At 40.1% G+C, this 14,806-nt stretch overlaps 1 protein-coding gene and 1 non-coding gene across 2 annotated transcripts; one reads left to right on the plus strand and one right to left on the minus strand.

Moving 5' to 3' along the window:
* Nucleotides 1–3,835: 3,835 nt before the first annotated feature.
* Nucleotides 3,836–5,827, minus strand: LOC121727571 (la-related protein 6). The gene has a single exon (XM_042115476.1). The coding sequence runs from the start codon at nucleotides 5,727–5,729 to the stop codon at nucleotides 4,527–4,529; it is 1,203 nt and encodes a 400-aa protein (XP_041971410.1). The 5' UTR covers nucleotides 5,730–5,827; the 3' UTR covers nucleotides 3,836–4,526.
* Nucleotides 5,828–11,312: 5,485 nt separating this feature from the next.
* On the plus strand, nucleotides 11,313–11,385 carry Trnam-cau. Its single transcript has one exon. It is a non-coding gene; the product is annotated as a tRNA-Met (tRNA).
* The last annotated feature ends 3,421 nt before the right edge of the window (nucleotides 11,386–14,806 follow it).

The raw sequence follows: 14,806 nt of genomic DNA on the forward strand, positions 1-14,806 counted from the left end.
GATGGCTTCCCGGTGAGTTATAGCACTTATTGACAGACCGGCGACAGCGGACAGCCACCGGCTATATGATATTTACTTCTATTTCCTTTGAGCAATGTGCAAAATGCAAGGGGCTCTTGCGTTTCACAGATTCGGGTGTTTTCGTGATTACGACAATTAGCGAAGATTTCCATGCGCATTATTAATTTGGAAGTACTGAATATCTATCAGTTAAATTTTAAAGCCAGCTGGTTGTAAGTCATTTAAGTGATAGGGGCATAAAATGACAATAAATTAAATAAATTAAAGTACAAGGCGATAAGGAAGTGACGCTACAAATGGGACGAGTAAATGTAGAGTTTCCTTAACACCACGTCAGTGATCTAAATGGAGGACACCATTATCATAATAATAATAATAATAATAATAATCTTTATTGTACACCACGAATATATACAGTTATAACATACACATCAGTTACATATAAGTACAATTTTGGCGGCCTTATCGCTAAAAGCGATGTCTTCCAGGCAACCATCAAAACGTTTCAGAGAGCATCACATCTAGAAAATAACAATTAGGGTGGACAAACAAGTAAACAAAGCTTAAAATAATAATTTACACAGATTGTTGACTGATATTGTCGGTCAGGTAGAATTCTTTGAGTAGTCTTTTGAAAATGCTAAGAGATGGCGCTTTTCTTACAGTATTGGGTAATGAGTTCCATAGTCGTACGGCAACGGACGCAAAAGAATTACCATAGTATTTGGTCTTTTGAGTGGGTACATCTAGTTTGTAAGCTAGACGAGTATTCTCGTCCTCAGATGAGAATGTAAATATCTCCTTTAGGTAGGGTGGAGCCATAGGGTCAAAAAGTACATTGTACAATAAGTGCAGCACATGAGTATTCCTACGGTAACGGATCGGGAGCCACTTCAATTTAGTTCTGAACTCCGAGACATGGTCATATTTTCGTAGTCCAAAAATGAAACGTATGCAAAAGTTTTGAATACGTTCCAGCCTATTTAGCTGGTCTTCGGTCAAATTTATGTAACTTACGTCAGCATAATCCAAAATTGAAAGCAATAAAGTCTGAGCAAGCATAACCTTAGTTGGTATAGGTAGGAGATTCTTAAGACGTTTTAGGGACGCAGAAGCCGCAAAAACTTTTTTACAAACGGAATCAATTTGACATGACCAAGACAAAGTTTTATCGAAAAAGACACCCAGATTCTTAACCGTGTTAGAGTAACTTATCTTTGTGTTATTCATCACGACATTAGGGACATCAGATTGATCAAGTCTACGTAACATGCCCTGGCTACCAATCATAATGGCTTGGGTTTTATTAAGATTCAGCTGTAGACCGTGATTACTTGCCCAATCCCAAATGTGTGACAGGTCTTCATTTAATTGCGCAATTGCGGTTGCCAAATTTTCAATGCAAGAGTGTACATAAATTTGAAAATCATCAGCGTACATGTGATAAAATGATGATATGTTTTTGCTAATCGTATTTATGAATAAACAGAAAAGTAGAGGGGACAGCACACCGCCTTGGGGGACGCCAGCAGAAGTGTAAGCCCAGTCAGAAAGTAGTTCATCAACTTTGATTCTTTGCCGACGTCCTTTAAGGTAACTGGATAACCAGTTTAAAACAGATGGGGATAAATTTAGAAAAACGGCCAGTAGCTGAAGTAGGACATCAAAATCTACACAGTTAAAGGCATTTGAAAAATCTAATAAAACTAAAATAGTAATTTTCTTGTTGTCCATCGCCAGTCTTATGTCATCAGTTATTTTAGTTAGTGCTGTTACCGTGCTATGACTTCTCCGAAACCCAGATTGATATTTATTAAGTAGGCAATTATCATTAATATATGCATTAAGTTGGCGGTAAACTAATTTTTCAAAAACTTTAGAGAGGAAAGGTAAAATAGATATTGGTCGATAATCTGAATAGTTGCTAGGATTAGATTTTTTGGGGATAGGTATTATTAACGCGTCCTTCCATTTGGAGGGAAATACTTCGCTATAAATAGAATGATTGAAAATATGTGTGATAATAGGAAGAATAATTTCAAGGATGGGAAGAATCATATTCCGGCTAACAGAATCATCACCGACAGCATTTGAGGCAATGGACAACACAGCGGTCTTTACATCATGGACTCTGAATTCGCTGAAAACAAACTGTTCGTTTATGAGAGTAGGTAGGTTTAGAGATAGGCTCTGTAGAGTTTTAAGCTTCACGGTATTATCATAGTAGCAAGAATTGGTGGTAAAGTGAGTGATCAGATTATTAACATCGTTAGCTTTTAATGGACAATTCTCTCGTTTTTTACCAACTCCCATCGAATTCAAAAATTTCCAGACCTTACTGGCGTCCCCATTCTCGACAGATGAATGAATATGTCGTCTTTGTGCGTCTCTACATAATCTGTTACACTGGTTACGTAAATTCTTGTATCTTTCAATGTTTGCAGCGGAGGGATTGAACTTTAGCGTAAGTTTTGCACGAGTCTTCTTTTTTATCATAGCCTTTATGTCATCGGTTAGCCAAGGATTAGGAAGGTGTTTTAGTTTAATGGGTCTAACAGGTGCATGCTTGTCATAGAGAGAAATTAGATTTCGCGTCAGTATTTCAACTTTAGCATCCACAGAAGACGCCATGCACAAATCGGACCAGTCAATGTCTTTCGCGTCAGCCTTTAAAGCTTCTGTGTCCATACTTTTAAAATTACGCTGCATAACAACCTTAGGTTTCAATTTTGGTGGCTTTAAGTTATACGACAAGTATAAGAGATCATGGTAAGAAAAAGAATGAGATGAAAGTTGACCATATTTCGTAACCAGATTTTCAGAGGAAACAATAATTAAATCTAGTAAAGAAGGGCTGCATTGAGGCATATTATGTGTTGCATTAAGAGGTAACAGGTTAAGATCACACGATTCAACGACTGATCGTAGCTTTTTGGCTCTGATATCACTTTTTATCAAACACGTATTGAAGTCGCCCATTATTATGGTGTGATCATAAAGCGAAGATAAACTTTCCAAAAGGGATTCAAAAGACGAAAAATAATTAATAAGCAGTGATGGACTATAGAAAACCCCAAGAATTAATTTAGTATGACGTAGTTCAACCTCTATAAATAAATGTTCAGCCGTATCGACTGGCACAGGCTGCGGCGACGCACTAATTACACGAAAAGGAATATTAGATTTGAGATAAATGGCAACGCCACCGCCGCCCCTACCAACACGATCATTTCTGATAAGTGTAAAACCTGGTAAAGAGTAACTTGTAGATTGTAAACAAGGTTTTAACCATGACTCGGAGACCAGAATAGCATGCGCGTTTGTGGATTCAAAGGAAGTAAGAAGTTCGGGGTAGTGCGCAGGAATACTTTGTGCATTTATGTGAATGGCATTGAAACATTTCAAGGAGGTATCTAAACATGTACTTAATGCAGATCTTAGCGATATGTTTAGAGTATCATCACTCAAATATTCGTCTGACGAGGAACATGAGACAAACTCATCACTTTCCGGTTCAATCATTAACCAACAATATTAATCAATTCAATAACTATAAAATAAAAACTTAAAAAAATAAGTAAATAAAAATAAACTAAGTATAAGCGGTATATGAATATAAGCAGTGAAAAAGCAATGTGAAAAAGTAATTGCAGTATCAAAATATTTCAAGTAGTACGCACTACTTTATTACCAAAGGCATAATCTTACCAGCTATAATACTTTTACATAAATAAAGCATATTAAGCCAAACTATTCACAACATAATAATTATGACAAGGATAAATCAAAGCACAGCAGAATCTACATCATACTGTACGAAGCCTTGTCCTTGTAATTTTAGTTCGGTTCGTACATTTATCTTATTTATAATTTATGTAGGATTAAAGGTTACATTTCTATTATGATTTTGACTTTTGTAATGATGTCTCCTACAAGATACGAGACACATTGGCAAGATTTTTGCAAAATCGAGCGCAATGTCTGCCGATAAAGTTATTCAACGGTTACGACAGCTGCGTCTGTTAGTTTGAGTAACGACCGGCAACAATTTAGCATATTACATTGAACACTCTCGCGAGTGCATTGAGCATAGGATCCGCAATAATTACACTTGCGTAACGCCGCCCCCCGCCGCCCTCGCCCACCGCTCCCGAGTCTACGATCTCTCTGAATGTCGATTTTGCATTTGTTTTTTGTGCTCACAACTCAAACATCGCGGACGAAAACTCCCCGCAGCGCGCGCCACATAAATACAATAAATAACTCCTAGGTTACAATAAATTACGATCGAAAAACGTATAAATTAAACGTCGGCCCCGCCTAGACTTCGATCACAATAAAAATCGTAAAAATAAGTCTCCATAGCCACCTCCCCCGAAACGTCCCCCGACTCGAAACTGGCACGCGAGCACGAAACTCTTCCTCGTCGCCTCGGCTCGGCGGCCGGAACGTGAAAGGCAGTTACTCAACGCGATTAGAAAGGTATCACGCTCCGCGGCCGCTTTCTAGCGCGAGTACAGCGCGAGGTCCGAGATGCGGCGCTGGCGGGCGGCGGCGTGGAAGCCGCGCGTGCCGTCCGGGCCGGCGGGCGCGCGTGGCTCCAGGCGCGGCGCGCACGACAGCCGCCGCCCGCAGCCGTCCGTCAGCGAGCAGCCCGACAGCCGGCGCGCCAGCCAGCCGTCCGCGCTGCCGCCGCTGCCCGTGCTCGCCGCCGACGCGCGCCGAGACCCGCAGAACGACACGCCCGAGTCCGAGCTGTGGCTGCACGTGGACACGCGCCGTGGCACCCACGTCTGGATCTCGGGCGAGCGCGGCGCGAAGTACCCGCTGGAGCTGCGCCGGTAGAACGGGGCGCCGTACCTGTAGTCGTACTCGGGCTCAGAGCCGCTGCAGCAGGACGAGTATTCGCACTCGTGGCGGCGCGGCGTCGGCCGCCGCACCGGCACCTTGCGCTTTGCCTCGCGCGGGACGCCGTTCAGCTCGTACACCCGCATGCCCTCCTCGTCGGAGCTCTGCAGGCGCAGCGCGCCGCGCGCCGCCTCCGACTCGGTGAACTCGACCAGCGCGCACACACAGTTCACTAGGCTCGGGTTCTTGTTGAGGAACTGGCGCACGTCAGCGGGCACGGGGTTGCCGGGGCGCAGCACGCGCACGAGCGCGATCTCCCCGCAGCCGGCGAACAGGCGCGACACCGCCTCCACCGTGGGCCGCTCGATGGGCATCCGCACGGCGACCACCGTCCGCGAGGGCGTCGTCTCGTCGTACGCCGGCAGCGGGTCGATCCGCCGGAGCTTCGTGCCCGGCTCGTTGATCTCTAGCTTCGTGGACCGCTTGAGCGCCTCGGCGACGACGCGCCAGTCCTTCGTCAAGTGCTTGACGCGCTTGAAGCTCGATATCAGCTTGAGGGAGACGTAGCCCTCCTTGTTCCGGCGCACGTGCTTCAGCAGGAAGGCGTCCTTCGTGATGTTGGCGTCGGAGAAGTAGAACTCGACTTGCGCGACGATGCGCTCGGCGAGCTCGTCGTCGGGCGGGGTGTAGGGCGGCTCCTGCGCGTCGGGCGCCACCTCGCAGCCGGAGTCCTTGCCTCCGCCGGAGCCGGCGTCGGAGGCGGAGTCGGAGAGGTCGGCCTGGTCGTCGGTGGACGGGCGGCGGTCGGCGGCGATGCCCTCGTCCTCGGGCACGACCGGGCCGGGAGGGGTCTCCTCCATGTCTAGAGCGCGTGGGTCACCACTCGGGCATAACAGGACGTGCGACTCGCTCGGTAGCGCGGTACAACTGCGATCGCGCGGCCCCGCTCGGCTCGTTTTATAATATCGGAGTGATGCGCGGTAAAAGGCGCCGGCGGTCGGAAACGCGGTGACATTGCGCCGCGCGCCGCCGCGCCAGACCTGCGGGCGCTTACGTCAATTACCTAACGCGCTCGCGCCCGCGGATTCTCCGGACGTTCCTGGGGCACCGGGCGTGTACGGGGGCTGCGAGTGCGGGCCGTTAAGGACATTCAGGATAGGAATTCCAGATGTCAAGGGGTTGATGCCCACGGGACGGGTTTAGCGGCCGAATTGTAATGATCCGAGAGATCACGCTCGATCATTGTTAAAGGTACATGGATACCAGCCGTCACGCGATTTGGCGAATCTATGCTAAATATTATTAATTTATGATAAAATTGCATGCCGGTGCATGGAATTAGTTCACTCGAGAACGAGGCGTGTTTTTATTGTACCATTGTTAGTTAGTGTCAATATTGCTGATATTAATTGGCCCGCAAAAAACTTTCTAGAAACAAAAGATTAAACTAGGCGTCTTTATTTTACGTTATCTTCAAAAAATTTACATTGCTTAAAAATCACTGCCATAAAACAGTATGATAAGCACTTGAAAATGTTTATTTATACAAGTTTGCACAGCGATGAGTGGTGACCTAGACACCTAGGTGCTAGAGTCTAGAGACTATAAACACCAGCAGTCAACACTCATCAGTGACATAAACAAATGAATAATAAACTTAACATTATAAAAAAATAAAAGTCCCTAACTCAATTCAATGTTCTAATGTATTAATTATTTTACAGGTTTATTTGGAAAATATACCCCTTGGAGCCCAGTGATTTGTTTTTGCAAAAATAAAAAATATACATATTTAATATTATTGCAATAACACATGTAATAGTTCGACAATGTCAAGCCTTGCTGATCAAAACGCTTTTCTATCATATCGCACAAGGACAAAGTACTGAATCAGTAAAAGGTCTAGTCTTTTATAACAGTGGATCTTTTTATTAGCAAGGAGCATAGTCAATTGTATTTCCACTTTACGCAGATACAGATCAATACGTAAACAATAACATTTACATAACGGTGTTTCCACTTGCTTGCATCATCTCGGACATGCGGACACACGGCAGTCGGCACGCACTTGCCAGTCTTCCCTCCCACATATCTAGATTATCTACATTCTAAGTATTCTAAAGCCTATAACTACTTAATAATTACTATTTCCCTAGCGATAAACAGCTGAGCTGAACCATAATATTCTTTGATTTTGTCGTCAATCGTTGATTCTACAAGTGTTCTTCTAATTCTATATTTAAATGTAAATTAAATTTGACAGATCTGGGGGTGAGCCAAGATCTTTTTAGGGTTCCGTACCCAAAGGGTAAAAACGGGACCCTATTACTAAGACTTCGATGTCTGTCTGTCCGTCTGTCTGTCTCCAGGCTGTTTCTCAAGAACGGTGATAGCTAGAAAGTTAAAATTTTCACAAATTACGTATTTCTGTTGCCGCTATAACAACAAATACTAAAAATAAAATAAATCAAATATTTAAGGGGGGCTCCCATACAACAAACTTAATTTTTTTTTGCTCTATATCAATAATGGCAGCATGTAGGCACTTGATATTTTCACAAAGATTTTGAAGATAATATGTCTACTTTAATAATTAACAAAAATAATATGAAAATTTAAGGGGGGCTCCCATACAAAAAACTCAATTTTTGGCCTATTTTTGCTCTATGACTATGACGGTACGGAACCCTTCGTGCGTGAGCCCGACTCGCACTTGGCTGATTTTTTTTATCGCTTCTTTATAGAATCGCCAATCAAAACGTATGGAATTGACATAAGACGAGTGGAACGCAAAGTGCAAACATATTATTAACGAACGCTTATGTCAATTCCATACATTTTGATCGGCGATTCTTTAACGAAGCGATAACGAAAAAGTCTTGGCTAAATGGCCTAAACTATCTGTGATTCTTTTGATTTGTCGTCACTCTATGATTCTACAATCTCTTTTAAGTGTTATTCTAATTCGATATTTAAATGTAAATTAGGTTTGACAGCTGCTATGCTTCAATAGCGTGATTTCACACAATAAAATTTAACGTGAGATATTCCTATACTGTACTCGGGGAAACATGGCGGTAGCGGTCATTGACTAAAAACTTGTCATTTTCTATACTAAGCCGCGATTGACAACATCTGACACTTCATTGTCAATCGCGGTTTATATAGAAAATGACAAGTTTTTGACAGGGGGTCAATGACCGCTACCACCATGTTTCGCCAAGTACAGTATAGTTGTACTAATTTGTCTGGGATGACGCTTGCTTCTCACCTCAGTAAAATGACAACATAATACTCGTAAGTCGTAAGAAACTTAAGTAACAACTCAATCTCAGCCTCTACCTGCATGACTCTACTAACAATAATATTTTTTTGTGTCAGATAAAGATCAAAGCTAATCTAACACTCATTAAAACCCCCAACCAGATATTTTGGCAAACATTTGCACTGTATATTATGATGCCAGCTACGGATTTATAGGGTTCCGTACACAAAGGGTAAAACGGGACCGTATTACTGAGACTTCGATGTCTGTCCGATTGTCCGTCTGTCCGTCGGTCTGTCTGTCTCCAGACTGTAACTCAAGAACCGCTATAGCTAGAGTTTTTCACAGATTGTGTATATGTGTTGCCACTATAGCAACAAATACTAAAAACGCGATAAAATTAGTATTCAAGGGGGGCTCCCATACAACAAACGTGATTTTTTTACGTTTTTTCGCTCGTAATCAATAATGGTAACAGCTAGGCACTTGAAATTTTTTCTTGAGATTTTTTCACAAAATCCTTAATTATATTTATACTTTAATAATTAATAATAAAATTTTAATTAAGTAAATATTTAAGGGAGGCTCCTATACAAGAAACACAATTTTTTGCCTACTTTCGCTTTATACCGGTACGGAACCCTTCGTGCGTGAGTCCGACTCACACTTGGCCGAGTTTTATCACCTAGGTGTTTAAATAATGGATAAAATACAACATTCTGGATTCATCAATATCTGGAGTTTATTCAACTTAAATAATCGAATCAAATTTTCATTCCATAGCCTATTAGGTGAATCTAAAGTCGTTGGACAATGGACAGAAATGAGGGGGGTTACCCTAAAATAGGATTACCCTTAATGTTGGGTAACAAAGAAGCTTACTGTTACCAACTTCCGAAAGTATGGCTTCCTTGCGCAATGTAATACAATTACGCGTAATCGGGTTTAGTTTTGGGACAGAATTTGCGTAAACTGTAGTCTGTATAGAGTTCATTGAGGTAGAGTATTATGGATTGTTTCTATGCAGTTGAGTAGTAAAACTAGTAAACAGTTCTTAAGAACTTTATGTCATACGATGTTCATTTTTGTTCCTTCGGATGATTCTATTTTATATCATGACCTTGTGATAAATAAAGATAAGTAAATAAATTTACAATTCTTTAAAAATAGATTCTATTCGCCGGTTCATCTCCTTAAATAGTGGTAGACATCGTCATCATAGTGTAATGTTTGGTAATTCTGTTAATTTTATACAAATTTTATCACTTTTGATTCTCAGTTTTGTAAATTATCCAGTGTGTGATTTGACCTATGATTACAGGCAAAGTTGACGGTCGCCGCCCAAGAGGCCGCAGCCCTATTAGATGTTCTGACCAAACTGTGCGCACTACGCTAGATCCGGCCTTCATGATACTTTCCATTCTGCCAAGGATCGCCACAGATGGCGTAATATGGTCACCAACTCACCACTAAGCGCCTAAAGGGGAGTCACGACCCTCAGCAATGAGAAAGACGACGCGAGGAGGAGGAGGTGTGAGTTGAAATTCGACATTAAATATTATTAAAGACGTGAGAGGATGAACACGATAACTAACATTTTGTAACATAAGTACAGACATTTACTCATTTTTTTTCCATAAAATTTGAACCTGGCTACGCATAAAATGCACAGTTTTTTAATTTCAAATTACTTTTCGGGCCCTAAAGCTTTTTTTTACTGTTAGTTATCGTGTTCATCAACTCACGTCTTCAGTTGTTTCTATACCAGTTCTACGTCTACAACAGACCGAGACGAGTGGAGGCTACGAAATCTGCTAACCGCGGTACGTGAAATGGGATTACACAACGGGGCTTCCACCTTCACACACTGACACAGCCCTGAACTGACATTACCTGGTCAGACTTATACTTGTATGATATATTGTCTCCCTAAATGCAGAGGTAAAAGTCTGACCTCTGTATTATACAAAGTGTAACAAAACTAAGTGTATGTATAGAGTTCACTGTGAAAATAGCAGCGCCGAAAGAGTAACTTATTTTTCACTTTTGTATGGGAAACTTCCTGTCTCTAGGGCGCAAAGAATATAAATCACAAAAAGATTTGGTCTTTCAGCGCTGCTACTTTTACAGCAAACTATACTGGGGACCCATATGTACACCCTAATTAGTTCTGTTACGCCTTGTATACGTGCATAATATCAATAATATTATGTATTGAGGTAATGTCTTTCCTCAGTACCTATCTTATTGCTGGAAGTGTACCGTTTGGGGAGGAATACGATAGATTCTGGTACGCAATGTTCGTTGATAATATTAAGAAGTTGATGCTTGCCGGTGAAAATCAATTTCGGAGATATCAGTTACCGAGTCTAGATTTTGATTTTTTTTTAAGAACAAGAATCAAATATTCAATTTAACGTAACAAAAACACCACCATATAAAAGTTAATGTTTAGATACTGTGCTATGTTTTATATGAAACTCTACAGGAAATGTTTTAGTAGTGCGAAATTTTGAGCAATAACTATAGTTCAGATTAAACTAAATTTAAGTACTCACTTGGCATCTTACTCACAAAGAAATTGATAAAACTACTTATTTTGTTCGAATTTCATAATAGTGATATAATATGTGTTAAAGGCAGTTTCCATTCAGCGTGTCGCGTAACGCGTTCTTGATCAATACTTAATATTGACAAAAACTAAAATTTTCCTCCAAGTAAATTAAGAGAGTTTTCACTCTCATCGCGGAGAAATTGTTGTGCTAGGTCCGGTTCGGCGTTTGGTTGCACAGACTATTACTCGTAAGGGCTTTAGGGTCAACTATAAAAGATGGAGTTATAGTTTCTAGTGTCATAACATAATGTTCATTTTCTGCCTATAATAATGATTGCATACTAATATTGAAAATATTATGTGAAAGTGTGTCTGTCTGTGTGTTAGCTCTTTACTCTGAAATCGCAAGCTTCGCGCCGCGCTTTAAATGGATGAAAATCGTAAAGGATAATTAGATAATCTACATGTATTTTTTTGTTTTATACCGTTTCTTGCTGAAAATTACGGTTTCCGTGGTATGGCCGACAATCTACAAAAGGCTGTAAGTTTATTTTAAACTGTAGTTAAGGTTGACTAAACCGGTTGGACGTTATCTATAGAGTACATTGAATTGCCACGTCAACAGCCTCGGTAGCGCAGTAGGCAGCGCGTAAGTCTCATAATCTTAAGGTCGTGAGTTCGATCCTCACCCGGGGCATTTTTTTGCCATTTTTTTGTAAATTTTACTAACAACTAATATTATATAGAATTAAAAACATATTATTAACTCCATATTTTATACAGCACACATAGTATCCTACATTATGTAAAAATAATTGAACATAATTATTATTAAAATTGAATTTTATGTGAGTCCATGGCATTCGTCTTAAGTTTTTGTCTTTTTGTGTCTACTTGAGATGAGATAAAGAAAAGTTTTTTTTCATTTGCCTCTCATATTCCTTTAAATATCGTTATATGTTTTAGTAATGACTAAAAAATTGGAATTCAAACCATCACTATGATCATCCATCGACCGTCGTATCTTTTTAGCCGAATGACGACTTTTATGAAGTGACGGTCGACACAAAATACTCTATTTAAAAAAAGTCATATTCAGACTTAACTCAATCGTCACAAACACGTCACATTGTTTTGGGGAAGTGGGTAGTAGGTACCAGAGCAATAACATCCATGATCTTGGCATCTGACCTCCATGGCGCACCGCGCGAATACTAAATAGGTACTGATTCACGTGAATTGGCAAAAATTGACAAACAGATAATATCTTCTTCGTTCAGTGTGCTAAGTGAGGATCTTTAAAAAAATCTTTATTAATTTCTCCCACAATACAAAAACATACATACTTACAACAGGATATAAGGCGAAAGCGGTTGACTTATGTAAAAAAAATATACTGAAACAAATGAAGTGAGAATTGCTTTAGTTAATCGCTGTGAACAAGTACGATGACAATATGGACGCAGCGCTCAGCTGTGGTAAATCAATACGCGTAATAATAATAGACTCCGATTCGGTGCCATACAAATTTTAATAATTAACTTCTTCAAAGCGAGCAAGCTCAAAGAGAATTTAGCGCAATATAAGCTGAACCAATTTTGTTGAAGTCGGTATGCAGATACTTTGAGTCCGGGAAAGGACATAGGACATTTTTTATCCTTTTTCATTCCTGGTTCCTGCGCGATACCTATTTTTTGGCGCAACAGAGTTGTGGACGTCATCTAGTAACCTAATATTTAACCCGAGATTAACTTTAACTAGATCTGCGCCAATTGACCTATTTTAAAAATTAAGGTTTTGACATTTTCTCAAAAAAGCCTGGCCTTTAAACAATAAAACCTTTGCAGTTTTAAAGGACTTATTAAAAAGTTAAAATGTCAACCGCGATCGGAAAACTACGGTTTACCTCAGGCTGACCTAGACCCAGCAGGAAGAACCTTGGGTTCTGCACAAGGGAGTAAGGACTCCAATTATTAGTGCACATGTAGTTATCATCATCATTATCACGGATCTGAAACTTTTTTTTAAAGGTACAAGTTGGAAGCCGGCTACATGAAGTTACAGCAGACGACGTGTCGTTGCGACACGTCGTCTGCTGTAATCATTTCTATGTTGTTTCTATGTATTTCTATGAATGTGTCGCTAGCTTCATTTCGCTAGCTGCGCAGGGTATTTCATAGAATTACATAGAAACGAGTAGTGTCGCGACGACACGTCGTCTGCGGTTGCTTCATGTCGTCCGCTGCCAACCGGCACCTTTATGCTCGACAGTCTCGATTATTATTTGGAAATGACGATGACTCTTAAAAGACATTGAGATAGTGGTTATACTATAAATCGATTCTGCTGTAATTTGGTATCCAGGTATAGCCTGTCAAGAAAGTGAAGAAATTTAAAAGTGGCAACATCGTAGTGTCATCCCTTTTTTCTTAGATTGATTTGAAAGGGATGACACTACGATGTTGCCACTTTTTAATTACACATACGCTATACACTTAATTGATATGGATTATGGAGTCCAAGTATCTCTATACCCAGCAGAATCGGTTTAGTGGTTTAAGCGTGAAAACGTAACAGTTCTATTTTCCGGGATAAAAAGTATCCTATGTACACATAGGATACTTTTTCCCCGGAAAAATGTACGGTTCATGCGCGATAAAGCCATTTTCGCGCAACAGAGTTGCGAGCGTCATTTAGTTAAGTATATATTATTATTACTATGTATCGATAGTACTTAAATGTTTTAAGATGTTTCATTATTATTTTTGGCACAAAAACCTCTGTACTTGAGTAAACAATAACAAGTAATGTACCATCGAGGAAATTGATTCATAGGCAGGTGACGGACCTACGTCATTTGGTCGGACTATGTCAATTCAATGTCTGGTGGCTAGGTTTAATAGAAAGTGACTAAATAACATAGGTCCGCCAACTGCCTATCAATCAACTTCTCTGATAGTACTAGACTTTTTCAGAACTACACGTACACGTCTATGGCACCTACTTTGAGGAAAATTGTTATTTTTGCTGGATCGTAAAAAAATATGTCCACGTAATCAATATCCATTGTGCTTCCCTTTGTGTATTGTTCTTGGTGTTTTCTTACCAACGAATAAACATACGAGATGTTTTAAGCTACCACAACACGTTGGCTAATAATAGACCAAAATAAGCGACGACGAACATGTAGAGAAATTATCTTCTTTTCTTCTTTTTAGCTCTTTCCTACTTTACGTAGAGTCAGTTCTCCTAGTAGATTTGCGCCAAGAAATTCTATCTTGGGTTGTCGATTAGAGCTAAACCTAAATATGAAAACTAAAATAAGTAATTAATTGCTACTGTATAATATGTGGTTTTCTCTCCGTTTAATGAATCAATTGATTTGTCCTTTATTTTATTTACTTTTATTTTTTATACACAACATGTCTCAAGAAGTCGTTTCCGAGAAATGCGAAACCACACCATACATGGCGTAAAAAAATACTTGCTCCCGACGAACATTACAAACAAATTTAAATTCTATCTTGTTGGACTAAGGTTCAATTTGTCTTATGGTGTACATGACCATATTATAGTCCAATGTCGACATCGGAAGGAAGTAAGGTCAGCAGCATATGCAATAAACAACGTTTGGTCCACATGTAATAAGTCATATATCAGTCCTATAAATACAATAAACAGCGGTTTAATATGATTTATACTGCTGATAAAACCAAAGCGATATTTACTTTGTATTTAAATGTTGGTATGGTAGCACGTAGCTTGAGCTCGTTTTGCAAAAGGGAATTTTTAAACAACTTCCAAAAAGGAGGAGGTTCTACTTTTCTACAAAAGTCCTCAAAAAAAACTAGGCTAGGTCTGCCTTTTTTTTGAGAATCATCTAAATTTCGAAAAAAAAAGTATTTAAAAACACAATCCATATTTCCAAACTAATATTAAAATGCAAATGTTTGAAAACATTTTTGAAAAAAAAATTGTTGGTCTGTTACGTCTTCACACTTGAACTACTGATTTTTTTTGGATATGGATATTTCGGTACTGATAAAGTTTTTGTCGGTGCACAGAAGGTACAGCCAAGGGGCAACATCTAGCAATATATAAAATAAAAGTAGGTAGGT

The sequence above is a fragment of the Aricia agestis genome, chromosome 6 (assembly GCF_905147365.1).
Source record: "Aricia agestis chromosome 6, ilAriAges1.1, whole genome shotgun sequence".
Classification (NCBI taxonomy): Eukaryota; Metazoa; Arthropoda; class Insecta; order Lepidoptera; family Lycaenidae; genus Aricia; species Aricia agestis.